Below are 27,434 nucleotides of genomic sequence, written 5' to 3'. Positions count from 1 at the left end.
ATTAATATAATATAATCATTAACATATTAATATTAAAACATTGATAAATATTACTGTTTTATAATATTTAATATAATATTTTATTGCTACTTTATAAATTTTATATTTTAATTAATATATTAATAATTTAAAGTTATTTAGATTAGTAATTAATAGCAGTTTTTCAGCCTAGGGAAATATAAATAAGGGCCTAGAAAAAGAAAATACACATCCTTAAGATGAACGGTATTACTGAATTAATGTTTATTTAAATCCATGCATGAGTTTTTCCATGAGTTCATAATACAGCTGTATTTACAGATAGTAAATAACTATAACTAACTTTTGTCCACAAGACATACTGGGTCAAACAATGTGATCGATCCAAAGGCTATCTTTTTTAAAAGGATTTAGCTATGAAGATGATTAGTCAGTCAGTTGCTTGTGGGACTTCTCATTAAAAAAAAAAAAAAAAAAAAAAAAAAAAGGTTTTTAATGAATCAAATTTATTACAGTGAATTAGTGTGTGCAATCAAAGCCAAATACATTCCTTGGTGTATGCAAGAGTAAAAAGCAAAATAATATTAATAGAATCAAGGTTACTCAAATATAAGGCATTTTTTTCTGGATGGTAATGTAAAACATCATAGTGTATTAACATTATTTGACAATAGAAAACCAGTAAGACACGGTTCAGTGTTGACTTTTTGATGTTCCAATAAAGGTAACAAAATTCCAGCAAGTAAATTACAAAACCTAGAAAGTGAGCCATAAAGAGGTGTTCTCCTCAAGAGCATGCAATTCATTACAAATAATGTGTTTCATCTCAATGCAGGAGTAAAAGCATATTTACAATTCAAACAGAGCTCTGTCGGCCAGGAGGGGAACGACTCTCCATCTGCTTCATCTACAGAGATGGTAGACAGATGATGATGACACAGCTCTTTGGAACATGTATAATTTTTTTAAATAGTGACAATTCACTTGTTCTTTTCTACTCTGTTGATTTACACATTTCAAATGTGGCCATGTCAATGGCCAAATATGTACAAATACTTCAAAAGACAAAAACAACAACTGTATACAACTTGCAAAGATCAAATTTTAACCATGGTACATTTCATCTAGTCCAGCACCTAGACACTTTCCAACACCAATAACGGCCATCAGGTACTGCGTTAGGCCAAATGAAGCCTCAACATGACAAACAGATTTATTTTTTCCCTTTCAAATGCTGTCCTTTTCCTTACAAAAACATTTACAATTGACCTACTTTTAAACTGGCAATAGCTACACGAGCAAGGCCTGATGCCACAAATCAAAGCCTTGTCCTACCCGAAAACGACTGTTAATTAAAGTCAATTTTACCACTCAAGATTAAATTCAGGTGTGTAGATCCCAGATACCTGGGTGTGAAATATTAAAATCTGCCGAAAGGAATTAGATATTTTTCTTCTTTTCCTTTAATATAACCCACTATATAATAGTGAACTAAATATGTTTGTTTCCTAGAAACAACTTACATTTGCCAATACAGGGCAAATGGTCTATGTACAGATACATTAGGACTGCCTAACTGACAGTGAGTGTTGCCGACGAGGCTCCACGTCAATGGAGCTAATATGGTGGAGCTTTCTGCTGAATGGACTTTCCCTTCAGGATACGTCGGATCTGGAAGAGAAATTAACAGGATTGGTGAGCTTTACTTTTTTATGGTCAAAGTACCGTATTTCCTTCAGAGTTTCACTCTTTTTTCACATCCTCTAAACCGTTCACGTCAACTTGTAAGTAAACATATGAAGAAATATGAAACAATACATGTCGAGACTTTAAGGTGACTTTAAAAATACCACTATAACTCCTTTCAAGACTTATCACAGATCTATAATGATCTTTGAGTGCAAGAGAGTAAAGCATCTCCATTAAAAACTACCTAATGTTGAGGGGCGCCTGGGTGGCTCAGTCAGTTAAGCATCCGACTTCAACTCAGGTCGTGATCTCATGGCTCGTGGGTTCGAGCCCTGTGTTGGGCTTTGTGCTGACAGCTCAGAGCCTGGAGCCTGCTTCAGATTCTGTCTCCATTTCTCTGGCCACCCCCCCTCCCACCCATTAGCACGCTCACTCTCTCTCGCTCTCTCTCTCTCAAATATAAGTAAATATTTAAAAAAAAACAACTTAAAGTTGAAAATCTCCAACAGCTTAAATAAGACCTATATAATCCTTTCCTAGTCTCTAATACTGCTATTTGTGAGAACATTTAATACAAGGCAGTAACGATGGTATATTACAGTATCTCACCTATTTTGAAACCAGCTTGAACTAACAAGAACACAGAACCCACTTCATACACACACAAGTCAATCTTCAAATACCCTTCAAATGAGAATAGCTGCCATGGTATCCAATTAAAGCATCTGTGCATAATGTATGCCTGGTGATTAAATTTACACACCAGTCTGACAAACATCGCTGTATGACTGCATACCACATATAGTGAAGTAGAGGCAAACACTGGGCTTTAAGCCTCTGCCATTTACTAGTAAATGAGGATTCCTGTCTGTGGGATCTCTGAGTCCCCATTTTCTCAGCTGAACCTTTACACTGCAAAGTTTTTGTAACTATGAAGTGGTATAACATACATGAAAACTCTTCACAAGTTATTAAGAAATTCACTTTAAGTTATCAAGAGCTCTACAAATAGCATTTGTAGATGCTGTAACATTGCATAGCATTTGTAGTCCTGTAACATTATGGTCATAATGAGGGCTATGAATCAAAGAAAAGGCTAAATTGCATTCCATATGTTTTATTTTGTGATTATCAAAGTTTGTAATGACCTGCCCATAGCCATAGTTACCCTCATTTACCCCAGGGGAAGATTTCCATCAAAAATATCTTAAGTTCTAGGGCACATGGGTGGCTCAGTTGGTTAAATGTTCGACTCTTGATTTCGGCTCAGGTCATGATCTCACGCACAGTGAGATGGGGCCCTGCATCGGGCTCTGCACTGACAATTTGGAGCCTGTTTGGGACTCTCTCTCCAGCCCCCCCATGCCCCTCCCCCACTCGCTCTTGCTCTCAAAACAAATAAACTTTAAAATATATATATATATATGTATCTTAAGTTCTGAAAAGATTCAGTTCTTGTTATCAAGAGAAGTTGAGTCATGGGAAACTCTTCAATCTCCAAAGATAAATGTATCACTGTAGAAATAAAGCATAACTGTGTTTAAAGTATTTCTAGATTCTGAATTACATAAACAACCTTCCATTTCCTATTTAGTATTAGTTAGTAGATAAAAATAACTGTAATGGCTAATGTTTACTGACCACTCACTATGTCCCTGGGCTATTCTGAACACTCTACAGGGACTGACTCATTTCATACCCACAATCTGAAGGCCCATCACTCACCAAAACTAAGACTCTCTTTCCTCGATGTCTGCAGGAGCCCTGGCACCTCCTCTTTCATCAGCTTCCAAAACCTCAAACCATTCTGACTGACTCTACACCTAACTTTGTGTTACAGAAGAGAAGACAATCTGACTTTTGACCATTTTGAGGCCATGGATAACCCCCAAATTTCTTCCTCTTCCCTTAGAAACAAAGCAATGGACTCCAAAGTTGCTACCAAAGGCACTGGGAGACGCAGACACTGACAGAGCCTGCCTAAAGAGCACCAGCTCGCCTCTGCCCAGCACAACCACATCTTCCTTTATGTTTCAGACTAAGTGCCCCTTCTGTAGCTCCCACCTGTTCCCCCACAGGGCCATCAGGAACCAAATGCACTGGCTGTTCATTCTCCAAGTTCCGAGTACTTGGGTCTGCTCCCTTCCTCATCAACAGGCGGACTGCATCCAACTGTGTCACCCGATACTGAAGGCTGGCAGCAACATGGAGGGCAGTGTTTCCATTGTAAGCCTAAAGACAAAGAGATCAAATGACACCTATCAGAAAGGGAGGTTTTCATGAAAGCTGCTCAACAGCCTGAAGAAGATGCAAAGGTCATTCCATGTCTAGTGCAGTTACTGAGGCTTTCTAGAAGTACCTTCGCATTCACAAAAGACAGGCAACTGGGCAGCTCCAGAAAAAGGCGAATGAGTTCCAGGTTTGCTTCTTCAGCTGCCAAATGCAAGGCTGTGCGACCACTTTTACGATCCTTAACAAAGACAAGAGGGGAAAGAAAATGAACATCCAGACACCGCTTTTACATATGCTTTTCACCCAGGCTCACAAATGTCTGACTCACCCTTAGTGATTCACTGTGAATGCTGTCTTCTCCGCAAAGCCTACCTTCATCCCAGGGTAAATGAAATCTTATTCCTCCTAAATTCCCCCATCAGTGTGCCTATATGCCTCTGATCACAGTCTGCTCTTACATACATGGTGGCCATAAAATATAGAAACACAGACGATGCTATTTTACCATGTGCTGTAATACAATACAATAAAACATTTACTATGTATCCCTTGTGTTTCCAGACTCGGTGGCCACCCTGTGTAGACTTATTAGCTGCAGTTCTCACCTCTTCCACTTCCCAAGGTATTAAGTATTTTTCCCCCAGAGTTCCCAACTCAGTGCCTTATACATAGGAGATACTCAGCAAATAAGCCTCAAATTTAAAGAGAACAAAATATTTTCCAGTTTAAAAAACAGAAGATTAAGTCCAGGTCCTACAACAATAAAGCAACCCTTACAAAAGCGCATCACCCTTATTATATGAAAATGGAAGCCAAAATGACAATACCAATTTCAAGCATTTTCTTTTCCTTTTAAACAAAGACTAATTTATTTCACAGCTCAGTGGTCTTTTGAATGATAATCTACAGATTAAAAGCAAATCGAAAAAGCTGATGATTTTAAAACCTAAGCTTCTTAACTATCCATATGCATTGCTATTCACCCCATTAATTGAAAAACGGGAAAAAGTTTTAATTTATACTTCGGAAATAAGGTCTTTTGCTCTAACCACTTTTCTTCCCTATTCCATCTCCAAACTCTAATGAGATTTACCTTTGCTTCCACTGCTGCTCCCATTTGAATCAGACATTTAATGGTGTCAACCAGACTCTTATTCTTCAGCAAAAGCTCCTGAACTTCAGGTGAATGGGGCTGTTGATTTCTCTGCAGTTCATGCACCACCGCATTGTGGGCCACGACCGCACAGTGTAAAGGAGTCAGGCCTAGAAAGTATAATAAAGCAGTGGTCAAGCATCCATCAAGTATCTCAGTTCTTCTACAATTGCAGACCTGGACAATTACAGTTAGGACAGCCTCCAACATGAGCTAGAAGTAGGCTCCCCAAGAACTAGTAAGGCAATCTGAAGATTCCCTCCACTGGGTCTTGGTGCTAATTTTATCTATAGAATATTTTAGCTTTAATCACCTCCCTTCCTTCTTGGAATAAAACTTAACACCCCTGGAACTGGCGAGTCCCACTCTCTACATGGCTTTTCGTCCAATAACATTTCTGTCGCTTACCATCATAGTTAGTTGCCTCAAGATCCAAAAACTGATTGCTCTTCACTGCTCCCTTCTGAATTGCCTGCCAAATTTAAAGACAGACACATGTGAGCAAAAGACAAGTCACACAAATACTTATCCTATTAGTAACCCCAAGGAATGAGTAGGTCAACTAAAAATATACATTCTCGCAACAGGCAACCTACATCTAACTTCTACTATCCAAGCCCTACCTCTGTGGCCCTGTGATAGCAGAAGCAGCCTCCTACCTGAAGCACCTGAGAGTGACCTTTCTCAGCACAGACATGCAGAGGGGTTCTTCCCCAGCAGTCGGTTGTGTTCACCTGGGCCCCAAGGTTCACCAGATCCTGCACAATGAGATGCTGATTGGCAGCCACTGCCACCTGAAAGGCGCTCTGTGGACATTCAGAGGGAAAAAAGATCTTTTAAAAATACATAACACTGTCCTGACAAGGAATACGAACATAAACTAAGACTGAGGGGAAAACCCCACATAGAGAAAATAAATCTTATTAAGAAGCAATAAAATACTGTAACACAAGGAAACTAGAATAAGCTTAGGGCGTGCCTTTATTACACCCAGTTAATCTTTGGTCAAATAACTACAAAGTTAACGTTAATAACTTGAAGGTTGACGGTGGCAGAGTCAACATCTCAAAGTTAATATTAACTGAACTCTCTTGGTCTGCAGCTCTAAAATGATGGACACATAAATATGAGACTGGCTATTGTTCTCTTCACCATGACCACATCTCTGCCATCTCACTCTGTCAAGATCCTCACCTGTCCATTGTGCTCTTTAATATCCAACATATGAAGCGCATTCATCTTTCTTGCGAGGACATAGGAAAGTGCCCTTCTCCCTTGGGCGACGGCAATATGGAGGAACCTGGGAAACACGAGAGGAAAAGAGAATTACTTCTGACTTCACTAAGTTCATCCTTGAAAAAATAAATAAATAAATAAAAATTCCTCCTTTAGCCCCCTTCTTGACATGTTGGTGCACTCAAATGACACACTGTAGAGTATAATTTGTCTTTTCTGCTAGGTTGATAATACATCTGAGGTGCAAAAGGATGTGTTAAGCTACCAGAAATAGTTAGAATGCCAAGCACCATGCTGATCACTTTAAATTGATTATCTTTAATATTCCCACAAACCCTATGAGGGAGGTCTTTTCATTTTACATGTCAAGAAACTCAGGCACAGAGAGGTTAAATAAGTTGCCCACGGCCACAAAGATGTCATGACAGATTACGATTCATTCTACAAGTCAACTCACAATTGATCATTAGCAACTAATCATGACCTGTTTTTGCTCCATAGACACAATCTATCCTGGGCTTTCAAAACTTATTATTCAAAGAAGACACATAAACAAGTAATCTATTCAGCCAGAAAGTAAAAGAAAGGAAAACGCTTAAAATATTAGCTGTCACTGAACAGCAGTTTCTACCTACTCTAGTCATCCCAATTAGCCACTTACTAGGGTCTGGCTTGGTGTGCCCTAGAGAAATTCTGTGCCCACTACTTCTAACACGTATGGTTTACCAAATTAGGTACATGAGAGAAAAGGATACTCACGTGTCACCATCTGCATCCTTTGAAAGAAACTGATCTTGAGAGATATTTGCCAATTTGCTTTCTTCCTGTTCTACTTGCCACTGGAAAAATGACTTCCCTAACTGTGTGGTGTTCATTGGGTTTCCGATGATGTTTGGGAATGGCAGTGAAGTGCCTAAAGGGGTAGAGCCTGCGTCATGCCCCATCATGGCCTCACAGGCGCCATGTGGCATCATGTTGAAGTTCTGCAGGTGTGCGTCATTCTGTTGCTGAACACTGGGGGAATTCTGAATGGGAACAGCAATATTCTCAGATTCCTGACTACTCAGAAGAGATGCAAAACTTTGATCTGGGCAGAACTGTGGTTCTTGACCATCAAAGAGGTTTGGTTCATAATTGGGGGACTGGGACGTTCTGGAATAAGGACTGTATTCCAGAGTTGGGTTGTGGGTGTAGTGCTGTGGCTGCAAGTTCTGGCTCTGTGGAGAATACTGGTACAGGGACGTCTGATCCACCATGTGTGGGGAGCTGCTGACTTGGAACGGTTGGTGTTTCTGAGGTGGCGAGAAGACCTGCCCTCTGTGGAAGTCCTGACACTGTTCTTGGGGAGAGCCCTGAGGGACCACCACAGGGCTCATCCAACTAACTTGGACGGTATTCAGGGAAACCGGGCTGCATTCATTCTTAATGTTGATTATGTTCTGAAGCAGATCAGCACTGCTGTCCTGTTTGGATTCACTGTGATGAGCATCTTCCATGCTCTCTGCGGGTGTTGGTGTTTGAGGTGGTGTCTGGAAAAGAAGAAAAAGTTAAGTTGCAGACTCTCTTTCAAAATTATGCCAGGAAAAATTTTCAAAGGGTATTCAGAGGAAAATAGTGAGATATTTACCAAAAACTGGGTATGTAATAAAGCTGGCCTTTTGCAAACTGGTCCATCAGACAATGAATCAGGTCCTTTCCTTTTTCCACTATATGATACTGTGTTCTTCAATTCTATACCCAAGAAAGGAATATGGAATCTGTGATCACTTTATTTTCTAAGTTTTACCCATAATCACACTACATTATTTTACTCTAAAGCCCCCATATTACGAATAGAAGAAACTCTTACCTGTGAATTGCTCTCTGTTCACACTTTGGGTCTATAAAGAAAAAGAATTTCTAATTTACTGCATATCAAATGGTTTCCTGCTTAAATAAGCCCATTAGAGTTTTCCCCTTCTAGTCAAACTTTTCCATTTCAGTTGATTCTTTGCCCCCAAGTTGCCTTCATTTATTCATTCATTAAATTTCTCTTGTGTGCCCAGTACCGGCCTAAGTGACAGGAATACAGCAGACAGAGACCAATGCACCCTCTATCCTATGACTCTGGTGTGGTCTACAAAAGAGCTACTGGACCCAGGTCAGAAGAGAATAATAACTACCCTGACAGAATAACCTCCCTTCCTCAACCCAAAACAAAAAAGAGGTACCACCTTAAAATCATCCACAGCTTGGCCAGAAGCCTTCTGTTTATGACTTCGGATATGCAACAGGAGTTCCTTCACTGAGTTCTTCACACGAACACCTTGAAAGGGTCCTCTCTGCTGCCTTCCAACCCCCATATGGGGCTCAACTGTTCAAAAGAAAACAAAACATATGCCAATTAAATCTGTTTACAGACACAAATCTTGACAATCTCAAAAGCATAGCCGTCTAATGTATGAAGTCCCCAACAAACAGATTGCAAAGCCTCTCCAACTCACTCTGGTCAACGGCCTTGCATGTCAGTCCCCAGCCCTACCTAAGCATTCTTCATTTCCTAATACCTTTCTCCCCCAGGCACCCTACGAAAATAAAGCTCAAAGAACTGTAGTTTCAGGGGCCCCTGGAGCCAACAGATAAACCCAAATTAAGCTTCTTCGTCTTTCAGCCCCATCCACCCAAGAGACACAATCACAGATTTTGCCACCCTCTCATAAATCTGTAATTATTCTTAACTTTTGAAAAACCATGGGGGAGCGAGGATAAATGATGGATTTTCAGCTTTTTCAAAACAAAGACTTTATATCCACACATAAATTTAAAAAGTCTAATAATTCCACTCACCTAAGAAAGCACAAAACAAACTTCCTCCAAAGATCTCAATGTGCCAAGGTCTAACAATTAACAATGCCTCAGAGGGGGGATGGGCCAAATGGGTAAGGGGCATTAAGGAATCTACTCCTGAAATCACTGTTGCACTATATGCTAACTAATTTGGATGTAAATTTAAAAACATAAAATTTAAAAAATAAACATAAGAAAATAAAAAAATAAAAAAAACAACGTCTTAGGTTTCTTAGGCTTTCCATATTTAAATTTTAAGATATACTTTAAAATGTAGTCTATGAGTACAGCATTCCACTTCTGACCACTACTATGTCATAATCTCTTGGGATGAGTTGAACACAAAACATGGAAGAAGTCAGGAAATGAATAATTGAGCCACTCAGTTGAGTAGGAAACAGTTAGAAGATGGGACAAGAAACCATGCCTAATTTGAATAGACATAGACCTATCAAACATATGAGAGGAAACCCACTCAATGGTAGGGCAAATTAAAGAATGAGTGGATTTTATGTTTAAGTTTAGGAAAACCTTGTCAGCATCTAACAGCATTTCTCTGGAATGACAGTAGTTAATAATTCAACGTCACAGGGAGAAAAATTCAGTTTCAGAAATCCCCTATGTCTATGTGGTAAACCAAGGAACGAACAAAACAGTTTCAGAGAAATGAAGGCCAAATGTGAGAGAAAAGGCTTGAATACACACACATGCACACACACACACACACACACACACACACACTTTGCATCTGCTAAAACATACATACGTTTAAAATACAGAGAGCACCTTATGAAATCAAGTGGCTTAAATTACTTTTTAAGTGAAAATGAAAACTCACTTTTTATAATAAAAGACAACCAAAACAGAAGTGGCTAGCAGTAGGGAACACACCTGAACAAGAATGTTCTTTAAAATCATGCTGATTAGACTTTATAACACTTGAGATTATCTAGACTTTCTTTAGTCTGCCCACAGTGCCATCCCGTTTCCCCCCAAGTTATGCAACTTGGCTCTTTAAGAAAAGAAACTAACCAATTCACAGCAGAAGGAAACATTATCCCCATGCCGGCTAGGTTTAGCTTAACCATTCTAAAGCACACAGAAAAACAAGACCGCAGAAATTCAGGGTAGACTTCCGAAACTCGAAAACATCACACACTAAAGTCATAATGTGAGCTGGTTTTTAGTCCAGTTTCACCTCACATCTTGTTAATATGTTTCCTTTCTTAAATATAAAATCCTTTTTACTTAAAATTTCCACAAATACTTAGGAAAAAATAAGTCGACCATAAACACAGCACTCAAACCTCATTGGGAACCCCAAGTTATACCTACATCAGATCCAAAAACTCGCCACCAGTATGTGAATTTACAGTTTAGTAAAGCTTGAAGAAGAAGAAGAAGAAGAAGAAGAAGAAGAAGAAGAAGAAGAAGAAGAAGAAGAAGAAGGGGAGGAGGAGGAGGAAGAGGAAGGAGGAGAAGGAGAAGAAGAAAAGAAAAAAGAAGAGTGAGAGAAAAACCTAAAGTGATTCATCGCCACCCTCAGAAGTCAGAGCTCTGCTCTCAGAGGCGCTGTGAGCTACCAGGCCAGCGGGATGTGACGCCCGGATTTTACAGACAGTCAAAGGGCATTGGAGTTCTACCAACTGCCCTGGCACAGAGCAAGTCTTCCAGTAATCGCCTAACATATGATGACAGTGTGGTTATATACTGCCGCTAAGGGAGGCACAGAGGCCACCTAACTCCCGGTCCAGGTACTTCGCACCTCGGCAGTTCGGACCCTCCCCTCCCAGCGTGTGGGCCGCCCGGAGACCGGGGTGCTGGGGGCGCTGAGGCCGCGCCCGCCGGGGCGGGTAGGTACCTTGCAGCCGCTCGGCGCGCGCGCCACCTCTCGGCCGGGACTCCACGGCCCCGCAGGAGGACACGGACGAGGCGGAGGAGAAGTCGGAGGAGTCCGAGCCGGGCGAGCCGGGCGCCGAGGGCCCCGACGACGAGCAGATGGCGTCGCAGGCGCCCGGGGCCGCGGCCGGGGGCGATGCGCCGTAGAAGTAGGCCAGGTTCAGCGGGCTGGTCATGAGGCCACCGTCGCCGGCCGCGTCCAGCAACCCCTCTCCGCCGCGGCTGTCGTCCAGCAGCTTGTCCACGATCATGCTCCCGGGCTGGGCGCTCGGGGACCCCAGACTCCTGCGCCACCCGCTCGCTGCGCACGACTGCCTCCCCGGCTGTGGCTCTGACGGGCTCGGGAACCTGCCGGCAGGGGGATGGCGCGGGCATGGGCGCGGCCCGGGACTGCCCGGCTATTTAACCGGCCTCCAGGAGCTGGAGGGGGTGGATCGCAGCCTCGCCTGCCTCCCCCGAGCCCGGCCGGGCCATTGGCGGCGTCGGGGCCGCCTCCCAGCCCCTCCTCCGGATGCGCCCCGTTTCCAGTAAAATGTACAGGATGAAGCAATGTGCCCTCCGCCCTCGCCCCGCCCGCCCGGCTCCGCCTCGACTGACCGGCTGTTTTCTCCCCCTTCACCTGGAAACCCCGAGCGAGCGCGGTCTCCCACCTCCCGCCTCCCGGACCGCGACCCCGGCCCCAGCCGCCGGCCGAGAGAAGCCGGGCCGGGCCGGGCCGGGAGCCGGGGAAGAAGGCGCGCGGCGTGGGGGCCCTGGGCCTGCAGAGGGAGCGGTGGAGGCGGGAAGGCAGCGGCGGGAACAGGTCGGCCCGGTTCCCGGGGAGGAGGAAATCCTGGAAGCTGCACGTTCCGCACTCCTCCGCCCGCCCTGGCGCGGCGAGCTTCCCGCCAGCTCCATTTAAGGCGTCTCTGGAAGATTCCTAAAGGCCTGGCTCCTCCAGTGCCTCAGGGCAGCTTTGGTCCTCGGAACTTAACGTTTGCCAAAGTGTTTACCTTTGGCACCCACTGAGATAGATGTTGAAGCCATTTTTCTGTCCTCAAATTATAATCTGGACTACTACTTTTTTTTTTTTTTTGGCACAGCCCAGTAATAAAAAACAGTGCCTTATACCCCTGTCTGGTTCAGAACTTCGCAAAATGACGAATGTACATACATGTATACGTTTATATTCATGTATATATAATTTTTTTCTTTCTGCATAATTTTACATTTTATCTGATAAACAGGAATTTTGCTGTTTCTTAGCTTAAGTACTATTTATTTTTAGTGTTCATTTATTTTTGAGAGAGAGAGACAGACAGACTTGGGGGGGGGGGGGGAGGAGGGCGTAGCGGAGAGCTAGGGAGACACAGAATCCGAAGCAGGCTCCAGGCTCTGAGCTGTCAGCATAGAGCCCGTTGCGGGCCTCGAACTCACGGACTGCGAGATCATGACCCCAGCCAAAATCGGACACTTAACTGACTGAGCCACCCAGGCGCCCTAAGTACTTTAAAAAAAAAAAAAAAAAAATGGATTTACACAATTTTTATTGAAGTCCTAGGGGTTTGCAGGAAAAAAAAAGATGAATGATTATGTCCCTTCTTTCAAGTACATTGTAATCTTATAGAAATGATAAGGTAGGCACACACGTGCTATATTAAAAGAAACCAATTATGATTAAACATCATGATGGATACAAAGTTCAATGAGTGTCCTAAAAAGAAAGACAAAACATGGTGGAGGAAAAAAAAGGTCATGAGGAAAATCTTTGCAAAGGAGAGGGCATTTGAGACAGGCCCTGAAGGATGGGTGGGATTTCAACCAAAATGATTTATAGGAAGATCGAACAGCATGACCAAAAAAAATGAGGAAGAGTCAGATAAAAGCCTACAGTCCCTTTTTAAGGTAGTCAAAGCAAAGGTGATAACATAAATGTAACAGGTAACTTGGTGCCTTTGGGTGGAGCACCTCCAGTGGCCGGCTGAGACGCTGAGTCTTTAATAAACACTGAGTGAACATGGAAGAATCTGGGCAGGCAAAATTAACCCAGAAGCAGCCTAGATGCGGTAAGACTGAGGGGCCCAGAGGCCCTTAGGAACTACTGCATCCAGGACTGAACTGAGCTGACCCTGGTTCAGAGGCAATGAGGAAGAGGAAAGTAAATAGAAAGAAAGGGCTGGGCAGCACTGTTCAGACAGAATGCACAGGTCCGGACCAGCTAGATACGGGCAGCAGTGAAGGGGTCCCCAGTCAGGATGTGGTTTGGGGCCAGATGACCAGGTGAACAGGGATGCCAGCTTCAGATCACAAGCAAATCAGCAGAAGCAAAGTTAGAGTTCCAGGAGGGAAGAGGGATGCAATGAGCTTGAATTGTTACTCAGTATTAATAGGTGTTAGAAGACCCTGATGGGAGTTTCAAAGTAAATAGTCACTTGTTTCTCACAAGTGTTGTATTGTCCCCAAAACTTGCTGCCTTTCCCTTCTCCCAGTCTTTGGTTTTGGTAACTTCTAAAAAAAAATAAAAATAAAAAGGAAACAATTCTTTTGTATCTGCAGGGAATAAAAGACTCCAGTAAATGCAGTCCTCCAGAAACCAAATCACTTAAAGGATGCTCCAAATAAGATGTTAGGCTTTCTCAATAAAATCTATTTGGATTTTTTTTTCACCCTACTAACATATTTTATGTATAATAAAGGCCTTAAATGTCCATTCAAACAAATTCATGCACAATTTTTTTTTTTTTTACAAAACTAATTCTCCCCTAAAATTATTTCTGGTTTCACTTGGTATATAAAAATCTAAGCTCAAAATCATAGCCTCTGGAGAACTCATAAATAAATATAATCAGTGAAAGACTAATGTTTCAGAATAAACATTCAAAGTTTTCTATAAAATGTCAAAGCAAGCATACTGTCTGAGAAGACCACAAGCCCCAGTGCCCAATGCCCTCCCACACAGAGTCAAGAATGGTAGTTTGTTAATGTTACTACAAAAAGAAAATTTGAATATACTTTGCTTCATTTACATGTTGAAATATAAACTCAATTTGGTCTATCAATTTGGTTGAATGATGTGACACTACCATTGTTCTAACCAAATGTGATAGAACGTTAACTCTCTGAGAGAGAGCTACCATGTTATGAGGACTCTCTGGAAAAGTCCACTGAGGCCAACAGCCAGCACCAGCTGGCCAGCTATATGAGGGAGCCTCCACAACATATCAGGCCTTCAGATGACTGAGCTGACCAACATCTTGACTGTGGTCTTAGGAGCAGCCCTAAACTAGAACTCCCCCAAAGGCACTCCCAGATTCCTGACAACAGAAACTATATTCAAAAAATGAAGCCTTGAGAATTTGCCCAAGGTCACACTGCTCATCATTGGTGAAGAGATTAAAATCTTCATCTGTTTGACTCTAGACCCTGATCTCCCACTCTCTCTCTCTGCCCCTCCCCCACTCTCTCTCTCAAAAATAAACATTACAAAAAATAACAATAATGAAAAATTTTTTAAAAAATAAAATGAAAAAATAAAATAAAAAGGGATATCACAAGACACATTTCCTCAAGGTTCAGATACTCTAACATCTAAAGTTACAAAAAAAAAAAAAAAAAAAAAAGATGAAAATGACAGAGAGACCCCTGGCTCATGGAAAGAGAAATCTCTAAAGCAACTGGAAGAAACTATAAATAAGAAATAAAAATATGGGGGACCTGGATGGTTCAGTCAGTTAAGCATCCAACTTTGGCTCAGGTCATGATCTCACAATTCATGAGTTCAGGGTCTGAGCTGACAGGTCAGAGCCTGGAGCCTGCTTCAGATTCTGGGTGTTCCTCTCTCTGCCCCTCCCCAGCTTGCTCTCTCTCTTTCTCTCTCTCTTTCAAAAATAAATAATAAAACATTTTTTAAAAATGATTAAAAGAAATAAAAATATGATGTTTTCCTTGGCTTTATAAATGTTAACTATTCACCTTATTGTATCTTATACAATAGAACATTTCTTAATAGTATTATGGTGCCGGTTAAGTTGTAACACCATATTGAGGTCAATCATTCAAAGTTTTAAAAAAGGTATTCAGTTTTTTAATGTAGATGTAATGAACTTGTCAAATGCCAAAAATCATTTGGTGCAACTTTTCAAACTGGAGATGAAAAAGTCAGTGAAGTATCTTAGTACAATAATTTATACTGCCTTCACTGAAGAAGTGAACATCATAGGTGAGAAATAAATAAAGCCTGGGAGAATTTGTTTTGCTAAATGTCTTCTAGATGAAAAAACAGCAAAAGAAACCATGGCCCTGTACTTCCCAGTGATATAGCAACTCATCAAATTAAGATTCAGCTGCAAACATGAAAGCTGATCTTGCCTGCAATACTGCATTTTTGCCTTAGCAATGGATAGATCTATGGACTCTCTGGACTTGCTATTTTGGTTGCATTCATCAGGTATTAGCACTGGCTAATCACCAAAGATCTTTTATAGGAATGCTTGAAAATAAGCATAAGAGGGGCTGAAACATTCAAAGTGTACAATAATCTTTTTGAATCACATCATTTATCCTGGAACAATTGTATTGACATTCGCACTGATGGTACAAAAGCAGTCGTGGGTAAACTGCTGATGCCTTACAACAAATCAAGGCAGCAGCAACAGAATGAAATAGTGGTCATTGTATTCATCACCACCACCCACTCGCAGATTAAAAAAAAAAAAAAACTCACTTAAGAAAATCCTAGATGAAACAGCAACAATTAATAATTTTATTAAATACTGACCCTTGAAATATACATAGTTTTAATATTCTATAATGATTATCTGTAAAAGCACTTGGCCCATTCGATTGAATGAATTGAACAATGATACATTGGCTTTTGTTCTACTTCAATCCCATTTGAGTTGTGAGTTCAACTAGTCACTGTTTTTATTGGAACAATAATTTTACTTGACTGACAAACTGTGGTTATTCTGACTTGGATATATGTCAGATTTTTTTTTTTTTTTTTTAATGGACAAAGTAACGCTGTCATGTCCAGGAGCTTGCTTAAGATTCTCTCTCCCTTTGCCTCTCTCTCCCACTCATGCTCGGTCTCTCTCTCTCTCTCTCTCTCTCTCTTTCAAAAAATAAATAAATAAAATGTAACTACTTAAAAATGTGCCATTCAATTAAATATTTATTAAGTAACAGGTGGTTGGCTATTACAAGGAACACATGTCCTGGGAGCTTATGTAAAGGAGGCAGACTCATAAATGGGTAATTTATGGAAATTTTGATGGAAGTCTGTGTGGGGACCCAGAAAAGGGGCCCTTAAGCCAGACTGTGGGTGAGAGTGAGGGTGGGGAGGAGGAAGGTCAGGGAAGGCCCCAGGAGTGGTAGATATTAATCTGAAAATTGGGGAAGATGAGCATGAATTGGCCAGGTAAGGACAGGGAGCAGAGAAGTGCAGTGTCAGAGCTGTGACAAACCATTCAATTTGGTATTACTGCAGCTAATGAGGAAGATGAGGCTTGTGAGGAAGGCAGGGCTGGGACACTTGCCATTCTAAGAGACTGAACGTGATGCTAAAGATCCTTCCTTTATCCTTCCTTAGATCCATTCTAAGAAATTGAACCTGATCCTAATGATCCTACTTAGGGATCCTTCAATGGCTCCCTAAATAGGGTAGAGGAATTCTTAGATTTGGTCATAGATGTGGCATGCTCATGGCAGTCTTAGATTTTTGTCTTAAATATCTGCTTTTATGGGGCACCTGGGTGGCTCAGTCAGTTAAGTGTCCAATTTTGGCTCAGGTCATGATCTTGCAGTTTGTGACTTTGAGCCCTGCATCCGGCTCTGTTCTGACGGCTCAGAGCCTGGAGCCTGCTTCAGATTCTCTGCTCCTCCCCTGCTCGCACTCTGTCTCTCAGTCTCAAAAATAAATAAAACTTAAAAAAAAAAATTTAAATATCTGCTTTTTTTAAAGTTTTATTTGTTTTTGAGAGAGAGAAAGCACCCACACACGAGCAGGAGAGAGGCAAAGAGAGAGGGAGAACCAAGCAGGTTCCACACTGTGAGCACAGAGCCTGACGTGGGTGGGGCTTGATGCCACAAGTTGTGAGATCACGGCCTGAACCGAAATCAAGGATCAGACACTTAACTGACAGAGCCACCCAGTCACCCCTAAATAGTTACATTTTAAATGGTTATATAAGTGCCTATATAATATCCTCCACCTTGCCTCTTAGTCCGCAGAACCTAACACATTTACTATTGGGCACATTATGGAAAGTTTGCCAACTCCTGCTTTAAGCAACAGTGCTTACAGGCACTACAGTGTCATGGTGTGAGACCTGCAGACTCAGCTCTAGCTCTTACCAGTTGTGCGGCCTTGCCCCTTAATCTCTGAGCCTCAGTTTATTGACTGGGTGGCTTAAACAACAAAGATTTATTTTCTCACTGTCTGGAAGCTGGATGTCAAAGATTAAAGTGCCAGCACGGTTGTTTTTTCCTGAAGCCTTTTTCACCAGATGCATGTATAGCCTTTTCTTGATTGGACACTCATTCCTGGCACCTCTTCCTCTTCTACTAGAGACACCAGTCAGATTGGATTAGGGCACAACCTAATGGCCTCATTTTAACTGAATTACTCCTCCAAAAGCCCTGTATCCAAATAGAGTCACATTCTGAGATACTGGGGGTTAGGGCTTTAACATATAAATTTGGGGCAGAGGCGGGGGACACAATTCGGTCCATAACAGATAGGTTTGATGTAGCTGAATTTTAGAGGTTGTAAAAAGCCGTCATAAGACTTCAGTTATGATATAGGAGGCCATAGTATCCAGTTTTGGCCAAGCAGGGAAAAACATTAATATCATGGCTTTCCTAAGCAAACTTCCAGCTGCTCTTAAATGTGATGGTAGTGAGAATGAGGACCTGGGGAGAGAGGGGGTAGATGGGAAGAATTTTTGACAAGAAACTATCTGGACTCTTCTACAGTGCAATGAAGTTGCTGAAAGAGTCAAATCTTTAACTTCTCTAGAAATTTCTAGAAAAATGAAGACAATCTTTTAGTGGGGGTAGAGGGGCAAAAGGTGAATATGGCAACCTTGGTTTTAGATCTGTTGATTATACACTTGGCAACATGGAATTAGAACTCAGAGAAAAGGTCAGAGCTGGAGATAGGAATCTGGAGTCTTTATATAGTCAGAGGTGAATCTGTGGGAGTGGGAGAGCTTGCTCAGAGTTCAAAAAACATAGAAGACAAAAACTCAGTTTTCAAAGTGCTTTGCTGCAACATTGGCTTGGGAGATAGTTTTCCAGGACCTCTCTAGCTAAAGTAGCACCCCTGGCTCTCTCCCTCTGCCTTGCTTTGTTGGTCTTCATAGCACATTATTACCACCTGCCATTATATTTATATAGCTAGCTATTTGATTGTTGTCTGTCTTTTCCAGAAAAACATAAGCTCCCGGAGATCACAGACTGTCTTTTTGTCCAGTACTCTGGAACAAAGTCCAGAACGTTTTAGATGCCCAATAAATATTTACTGAATTAAGTCATAAATAGGTTAATTTTTATGATCAATAGAATTTAAGTTGATAATACATTGCTGAATATTGCCTTTTTATCTTAAAATAACATGTTGTTCTTTAACAAATACATTTGGATAAATGAACACATAGACACATGTATTTGAGAATCTTGAAATATATAACCTAAAAACTTAGTTTTGCTTCTGTTTGTGTTTTCCCCAAATCAAGAGCACTAATCCTTTCTCTGTAACAGTATTTATGTATGAGAAACTGCAACTTTCTTTAAAAATCCAGGCATTTGCGCAATCTGGTTACTCTTATCAGATAATCTGTTTGCATCTACTTTTTTTTTTTTTTTAAGTTTTTCTTGGCAGGTGATTTGTGGTGTCCTTGGTTTCTGCCAGGTCTCTTTTCCTTTTACTCACCATATCTGTATTTAAAGATCCTTTTATCATTGTACCTATGTGGGCGCTAACAGAATACCACAACCAGCATTCCTCCTGGAGAAAATTATAAAGAAAAGTGACAAACGTATGTTTGTATAGACTGTTGGCACCCACATAGGTACAATGATACAGGAATCTATACAGCTATACGTCGTAAAGGCACTTAAACCAAGTCCACCCTCCTTCGTTTTTCTAAGGAATCACAATGAGAGAGTAATCTGAATCATTTGTATTTCACACAGGTGAAGATGTTTGTTAAATCTAGCCTCTCTTTTTCAGGTAGGCTGAGTGGTATAAACGGCACTAGAATTACGGGGTAAAGCAATATAAAGCAATAATTCCCCAACAGAGGGGGAATTCCTCCTTAAAGACTATCAGAATCACTGAGGAAGTGTTTTCCAGGGCCACACGATCCCAGACTGCACCTTCCTAGTGGGAGTGTACCATATCTCCCAGGTGCTGGAGGAGTAAAGGGTTGAGAATCACTGGTCAGGCATTCTGAGAGTTAAAGTGAACACAACACATGACACTAACAGATGACTGGTTTCTATCTATCCTCTACTCTTTATTAAAGGATTGGGTGGGGGTGTTTTGTTTTGTTTTGTTTTGTTGGTCCCCCAGACCCTGTTTGCTAGAATTTTATGGAACCTTTAAACCATAAAGGAAAATATAGGCTGATGGGAAGAAGACACTCTGCGGGGCAACAGGACGAGTCTGTAAAATCCAGAATGAAGCTAAGAGAGGAAATTTGAGCATGCTTGTTAGAAATAGAGAAAAAATGAAAAGATGCTAACAAGAGAACTTGTTTACTAAACCTCATGGCCAATTTAGTGCAACTTTGGGAACTGTTTACTATAGTAATAGTTTTCTGACTTACAAATTCTGCAATTATGATTTTAGTTAAATACATTGGGCTCCTTCCTAACAAGTCTGCACAAATGTGAAAGTACTCTGGGGGAAGCGGCTACAGAGACACAAGTTATAACTAGATGGGTTTTGATCCAATATGTAATCTATCCCACCCCGGTCCTCCCGACCATATACATGCAAACAGGTAGAGGTTTACTCAATGGTCATAATAACTATGGGAGTGAGAAAGGAACTAAAATGTCTAGGATGTGTCACATACTTTACACACATTGTATATTATCTTGTGTGATTTTAGCAATATGGTTTCGATACTAATATCCCAATTTATATGTGTTTGTGGGATTGTATTATGGCAGCCCTAGCAAACTAATGCACTATCCCATCATACTTCCATTTGCTACTCAACATGCAGTCCTTAGGCATAATCCTGGAAAACAGCACACCAATTCTTGTCCCTAACTTTTATCCAAGCTAGAATTATTGACTGATTTTCTTCATCCTTTGCTTAAAAGCACAGTTTTGAAGCCAAACAAACTGGGTCCAAATCCCAGCTCCATTCACTTAACAATCATGTAGCTTTAATGAACTTCTCTAAAACTGTTTTCTGATCCATAAAATGGAAATATTAACTTCACTTGGTCAGTATGTAGGTTAAATGAGGTAGTGTACGTGATAAGCCTAGCACAACTCCGGGAACGCAGTATACATTCAATGATGATAATTATAATTATTATCCATTTTTCAAAGTTCCATTTAATACTTGATTGTTAAGCATCTGGCCTCTTTGGACCACCAGCCAAACTTGAAGAGAATATGGAAGAGAATCATGGAGTCAAGTGTGGACTTGACTACAGAGTCTTGATGCCACTGAAAACATTGGAGTTCATGTAATAAGCCATGGGGAGCCATTCAGGATTTTTGAACTGGGAAAAGCATGACCAAAGCCATGCTTTAGGAAGGACAAAGCAACAGCTGAAACGTAGGTGATCAGGACAGACAGCCTGCAGTAGTCAAGTTGATGGGTCCTAAAGGATAGAACAAGAGGGGTGCCTATGGGAATAGAAAGTGAGGAATTGTTTAGAGAAATATTTCTGACATATAATCCATAGAGTTGGCAACAGACTGGACACATCAATGATAGGAGAGAGCCAGAAGTAACTCCAACACCTTAAGATTGATAGAGTGGTAGTACCATGAACAGAAATATGGAAGCCAGGTGAAAGAGAGTACAGGAGGCATCAACTTTGATTTTAGCCTTCACATTCCACTCCCTGTGCTGCTCCTACTACTGCATCTCACTCCATATCTGCAGTCTAAGCAGGGCAGTCTCCATGCCCTTCCCTTCTAGTAAAACGTCAAGAAGGCATTTCAAAATTAATTCACACCACGACATAAACAGTAATCTTTCCCAAAGGCTATTTGCATTTTAAAAGAGGCCTCCCAAAATGAACTACCATGAAGTCTGGATAATGGACAAACATAAATGAGGTATGAGATGGAGAGAGGAAGTCCTTCAACATTATTATCACCCTACATTTCCCCACCTGTTTGCTACAAACACTTTGTCTGGCTGGAGTCTGGCACCATCCCTAGATTTTGACATTAGTGTTGTGTCTAAGAACCCCTTTCTTATCTTAATGCTGGATGGTGTTCAATGCCACAGATGAACAAGACTGTTTTTATTGCCTGTTTAAAAGATATGAAACATCAGCACAAAGCAGGAGGGTTGGCAAGGTCCATGATACATCGTCATCTGCCACCTTCAGATAGTTCCATCATCTATCATGATACTAGAGATGCCGAGGGTAAATTCAGTAGTCTTGCCCAGTGATCATTTTTTATTTCTTCCAAACCTTGTCTTCCCTAATTAGACCCACCTCCTTTACCCTTGACAAAGGTATGAAATAGAAACTTCTTACAGTGTTCAAAATAGTATTTCACAGATCAGAAAATAATTTAAAATTCACCTTTTTTATCATTCTGGGTCATTCTGGGTTTTTTTTCCCCATTCTGTGTTGAACCAAAACTCGTGGAGTGACCATGTGCTTATATTGCAAAGGTGAGAGGGGAAAGTAGAGGAGAAGAAGAGGAGGGTGAAAATCTGAAGGCACACAATTCCCATACTCAAGGTGTTCTCAGTTCAGTCAACCTTCATTTGCATCTGTGGGTCACCTCTGTAGCTCTGATCCTTGAACATCCCACAAGTCTCTCCAGGTTTCTTTTAAATGTGGGAATCCATGGCAAGGGGTGTACATTTTCAAAAGGATCTGACCCATATAGAATCTAAATGCATTGCCTCGACTCCCATACGAGTTATTCCCAGCCAAGCACTTGTTTGTAAGTATATACATTATAGTACGTGGACAGGCAAGGGTGAGTGTGTAGGAGAGGCTGATTTGTTTTAATAGTCATGGTGGTGAATCATTCAGCAGATTATTTACTCTGATCTTCACATCATTTTCTGTCATACATTCATGATATAAACACCTTTTCACTGCACTCTGCAAAATACTGCACAAAATGAGTGAAAAAGCAATCGTCCTGGTGCTATAGAAAATGGTACAGCAGTTCCTCAAATATTAAACATAGAATTACCATATGATCTAGCAATTCCACATCTAGGTACCACCCAAAAGAATTGAAAGCAGGAACTCACACAGATTCTCGTACACCCATATTCATAGCAGCATTTTTCACAACGACCAAAAGGTAGAAGCAAGCCAACTGACCACTGAGGAATGGATGGATAAACGAAATGGGGTATATCCATACAATGGAATATTATTCAGCCTTATAAAAGAAGGAATTTTTGACACATGCTACAACATGGATGGACTTTGAAGACATCCCAAGTGAAATAAGCCAGTCACAAAAGGACAAATACTGTATGATTCCACCTACATGAAGCACTTAGTCAACTTCATAGAGATAGAAAGTAGAATGGTGGTTGCCAAGGGCTGAAGGCTTGGAGGGGAATAGGAAGTACTGTTCTGTGCATGTGGATTTTCAGTCTAAGAAGATGAAAAATTTCTGAAGATGAATCATAGTGATGGTTAGACAACACTGTGAATTAACCTAATGCCATTGTACTATACACTTCAAAATAGTCAAGATGGTAAATTTTATGACATGTATATCTGATGACAATTTCTTAAAATAGTAAAAACATTTAAGGATATAATAGAAGAAAATATTCCTGAAATAGAGAAATATGGGGGGAAATACCAGAAATCACCCCCTTCTGGCAGTAGATACTTTAAAAATCTATGGCAATGATGCAGACACAAAACAAGACACAAAGAGAGAACAGGCCAGAGAAAAACCTTTTTGACCACAATTGATTAAGTATATGTAGAGCATTTACAGATGTGTATCCAACCTTGCTTTCATTATCACACCCGTTCCCTATGGAGCCTTTTTAACCATTTCATCCCTAACTGTCCTCTGATGAAAGTTTAGAACTCCAGATATACTATATATCTGTTTATGTACTATTATGGTCCTTTAGAAGGCCACAAACCACCATCATATCTAAGATATTTCCCTCTGCCAAGAATAAATTTTGCCCTCTTGGGAACACTATCACCCTCTTTGAGAAGGCATGATTTACAGTGTTAGCCACTTGAAAAACATGGGCACCATGACAAACAGCAAATTTGACTGACATAATCACAGGACTGGGGATGCACACATACTAACCAATGCTAAAATGTGTCCAAAAGTCTTACAGCAATATTAAAAGTGTCTGCACACTACTAAACTTCTGAACAAAAAGTGAGAAATTCATTTTTAGTGTCTTCAAACATCTGGAAGTTGCCATTGTATAGATATAACACTTAGATGATTAACAAAATTTCACAAAAGTTTAATTCAGATATTTGGTATCATGTATTAGAATGTAGCATTTCCTATTCGAAGGGGCACATGCACCCTAATGTTTATAGCAGTACTATCAACAAATGCCCATCAACTGATGAACGGATAAAAAAGATGCGATATATATATACAATGGAATATTACTCAGCAATCCAAAAGCATAAAATCTTTCCATTTGCAACAACATGGATAGAACTAGAATGTATTATGCTAAGCAAAATAAGTCAGAGAAAGATAAATATCACGATTTCACTCATATGTGGAATTTAAGAAACACAACAGATGAACATAGGGGAAGGGAAGGAAAAATAAGCTAAAGACAGAGAGGGAGGCAAACCATAAGATACTCTTAAATACAGTGAACAAACTGAGGTTTGCTAGAGGGGTGTTGGGTGCAGGGATGGGCTAAATGGGTGATGGGCATTAAGGAGGGCATTTGTTGGGATGAGCACTGGGTATTATATGTAAGTGATGAATCACTAAATTCTACTCCTAAAAACATTATTACACCATATTTTAACTAACTTGGATTTAAATAAATTTTTTTTAAAAAAAAGAATGTAGCATCACCACTGCTGTTTTACATAACCATGACAGAATTTACTTTTCTACATGGTAAAATGACATATATAAATTTTAAAGAAAAAATTCCATAATTTTTCTTATTATAGAATTTAAGGAGCCTTGTAATTTTGCTACTCAAAGTGTGGACCTCAGGCGAACTATTACCACACGGGAACTTATTAAAAATGCCAGATGATAAGCTCCGCCTTAGACCTACTGACACAGAACCTGTAGTTCAACAAGATCTTCAGATAATTCTTACGCATATTAAAGTTTGAGAAGAACTGCTTTACAAGATGTCTATCAAAATTCTTCCTTAATTCATCAGAGCATTTTATTTCTTTTTTTTTTTTTTTTAACGTGTATTTATTTTTGAGATACAGAGAGACAGAGCATGAACAGGGGAGGGGCAGAGAGAGAGGGAGACACAGAATCCAAAACAGGCTCCAGGCTCTGAGCTGTCAGCACAGAGCCCGACGCGGGGCTCGAACTCACGGACCGTGAGATCATGACCTGAGCCGAAGTCGGACGTTCAACCGACTGAGCCACCCAGATGCCCCGTGAGCATTTGATTTCTTAACTAAGTAGATTAATTACCCCAATCATACTCTATAGGGCCTAAAGGAAATGCAAACTAGAAAAAGATCATACAAAACTGTTAAAAAAACCAACAGACACAAAACATGCAAATTTCTATCTTTGGGGCTACTCTGAAATAAGGTAATTCAGGTAGTTACTTCACTTACTGTGCATTAACAGGGATGGTAGAGAGCAGGTAAATGGGTTTGTTAGGTGCCCGCAGCTCCTCTCCAGAAGCAGTAGCAGTGGGCCCTTCACCAGAGCTTTGACTAGCAGTGTTCTTCCAAGCCTCAGCTTTTTTAGCACAGAAAAGAAACGTCCCTTCGAGGGGCAAGGTAAACAAAGGGCAGGATTCCCTTTACTTTGTAATCGCAAGTGTTGTGTCCGAAAATGGCTTCCCTCATCCACTAACCCAGCCAATCTCATCAGACAGATTCTACCAGACAGATTTACTCTTGCAGGTACAAAAGATTTTTTTAGGGTCTTCTTAAAATAGGAAGGCTTATGTGGTTATCAATGGCAACTTTATCAGTTAAATCTGAACAGGAAGCAGCGGGTAGGTAGCCAGGTGTGAGCTAGAGAAAGGGAAGGACCCTGGGGAAATCAGAGCCCTGGAAAGAGGTTGACCTCTCCCCATTGTACTCTGCTGATATCCCAATGGCCTGGTGGTAAGGGTGCAAGCTATAGAGACAACCCCCTCAGATTCAAATCCAAGCTCTCCCACTTACTACCTCGGGCATCTTGAACCAATTGCTCAATCCCTCTGAGCCTCAATTTCCTCATCTATAAAGTAAAGCTAATTATGTCTACCTCAGATGCCATTATGAAGGCTAAATGAGATCTTGGTGGTCAACTTCCAACACAAATGTTTCATAAATGTTAATTCCCTATTACTAACTCCCCCAAAGGAGCAGTAAAATATTTTCATCTGCTAAATTTGGAAGGAAAGTGTTTTACCTCACAGTCACAAATTAAAGGAACAGGAAGTGCTTTAATCAGAAACCACATATGCTAGCTTTAATGAGTGGCTTCACCAAAACCATAGGAGGCATAATGCTCTCTGAGCCTGTTAAAGATTACATAACTCCGAAACTGCCAGTCAGCAGAGAGCTGAATTCCCCTATTAGACGTATGCGTCGTGTCCTCCTCTCATAGAAAATAGTGGAAATTCAAATAGGTGAAAAGCGTACTAAACTACCAAAAAGCCTTAGTTCACAAGAAATCACAGTAAAATGCCTATAAGTAAAATTCGCAGTAACTTTGAGGCAAATTCAAAAAATGACTGATTTAAGATATCTAAGAATCTTATAAATTTTAGAAAACATCCCACTGCCCTTTTCAACTACATCAGCCAAGGCCAAGGTAATATCTACACCCCACTAGGTTAGGAATATCTGCCTTTCTCACCCTTAGGCGTTCATCATCAGGCCAAGAAAGCCAAAAGGTCAAAGTTCAGCCTCCTGATCTTCCTGTTAACCTGTGGGGGAGAAATCAAGAGGCCACCAGATCAGTCAGCTATAAGCCAAAGGGAATGGTTTTCTCAGGAACAATTCATTGTGGGTCTCAGAATAATAGAAAATCTTCCCCCTCAGTAGTGCTCTCCATTGGCTATTTAACTTCTGAGAGGGTTTCTTTTGCTTTCTGAGAGCAGGACTTCTTTCAGGCCAAAACAGAATAAGAAAAGTTTGCCTCCATTTCCTCAGTAAGGAATAGTCTGCATCTGAGCAACTAAATTACGCTGACCATGGTCACCATCTCCATGCTAGATAGTATGCTGTGAAACATTCGACATTGTACGTGCCATGCATTGATTTCTTGTGCGACTCACCCCAGACTGACTCTTCTGTGGTCCCAAGGTTCTTCCCCCGCACTCTGCCCAACTGTGACTAAGCAAAATGGAGAGTGGATGGTGGATCATACATTGTATCCTGAAGCCAAATAAAGATTCAGGATTATCTGCATATTTAGATGATCTGTGAGCTCCATCCGCTCCTCTGTCAGAGATTGCTGAGGGTAGTGAATAAGCCTTGCAAATGTTTCTCTCCTTTTATTGTCTAAACAACCTACTATGTGAGAGAGGCAAAATATATTTCACCTGCCCAGATAATGTATTTCTTTCGAAGGCAGATTTAAAGTAGGGGAATATATATTATCAAGTGCTTAAATGTACATAATAAATGTCATGCACTTTGGGACACACCCACCTGATGGCCAGTTTACTAATCCACTAATCCCGGTGGAGAGAATCTCTAATCCACCCTACCTAGAAATGTGTTTTATTCACACAAAATTCCTTCAAATTCTTTATACAGATTGTTATAAATCTGGGGGTCCAGCCAGGTCAACAAAGTTCAGGCTTTCCTTCATTCATAAAATGGTCTTGTAATACTTTTCTTTAATTTTACAGGGTTAACATAAGAGTTAATGAGGGCATTAAATGAGAAAACACACTTCTAAATCCACACTCAAACCTCCTGGGAGATTTCTGCCTTGGGGTATCATAGTCCAACATCACAGACTAAAGATAAATTGTTACATCAGATTTATGACGCTTCCATCAGGCATCCTATTTATCTCCTCCACCAGCATCTTAGTCCT

General features: G+C 40.8%; 1 protein-coding gene across 2 annotated transcripts in view; it reads right to left on the bottom strand.

Moving 5' to 3' along the window:
- Positions 1-221: 221 nt before the first annotated feature.
- Positions 222-27,434, bottom strand: part of NFKBIZ (NFKB inhibitor zeta) — a 29,014-nt gene continuing 1,801 nt past the window's right edge. The window contains exons 2-13 of one of the 2 annotated variants that reach the window (XM_053903309.1): positions 26,244-26,313; positions 8,503-8,642; positions 8,139-8,169; positions 7,917-8,020; positions 7,049-7,818; positions 6,248-6,353; positions 5,713-5,859; positions 5,462-5,525; positions 4,994-5,163; positions 4,028-4,138; positions 3,733-3,900; positions 222-1,650 (exon numbers count right to left, since the gene is read on the bottom strand). In XM_053903309.1, the coding sequence (XP_053759284.1) occupies positions 1,597-1,650; positions 3,733-3,900; positions 4,028-4,138; positions 4,994-5,163; positions 5,462-5,525; positions 5,713-5,859; positions 6,248-6,353; positions 7,049-7,818; positions 7,917-8,020; positions 8,139-8,169; positions 8,503-8,631 (1,854 nt within the window). In that variant the 5' untranslated portion in view covers positions 8,632-8,642; positions 26,244-26,313 and the 3' untranslated portion in view covers positions 222-1,596. Of the gene's footprint in view, positions 1,651-3,732; positions 3,901-4,027; positions 4,139-4,993; positions 5,164-5,461; positions 5,526-5,712; positions 5,860-6,247; positions 6,354-7,048; positions 7,819-7,916; positions 8,021-8,138; positions 8,170-8,502; positions 8,643-10,976; positions 11,389-26,243; positions 26,314-27,434 lie in introns of those variants that run through there. The other variant, XM_053903308.1, reaches the window with a different exon arrangement.

Source organism: Panthera pardus, unplaced genomic scaffold (assembly GCF_024362965.1).
Source record: "Panthera pardus isolate Hobbes unplaced genomic scaffold, ASM2436296v1 HiC_scaffold_16, whole genome shotgun sequence".
In the NCBI taxonomy this organism is placed as follows: domain Eukaryota; kingdom Metazoa; phylum Chordata; class Mammalia; order Carnivora; family Felidae; genus Panthera; species Panthera pardus.
This window is presented reverse-complemented; position numbering and strand designations above follow the sequence as displayed.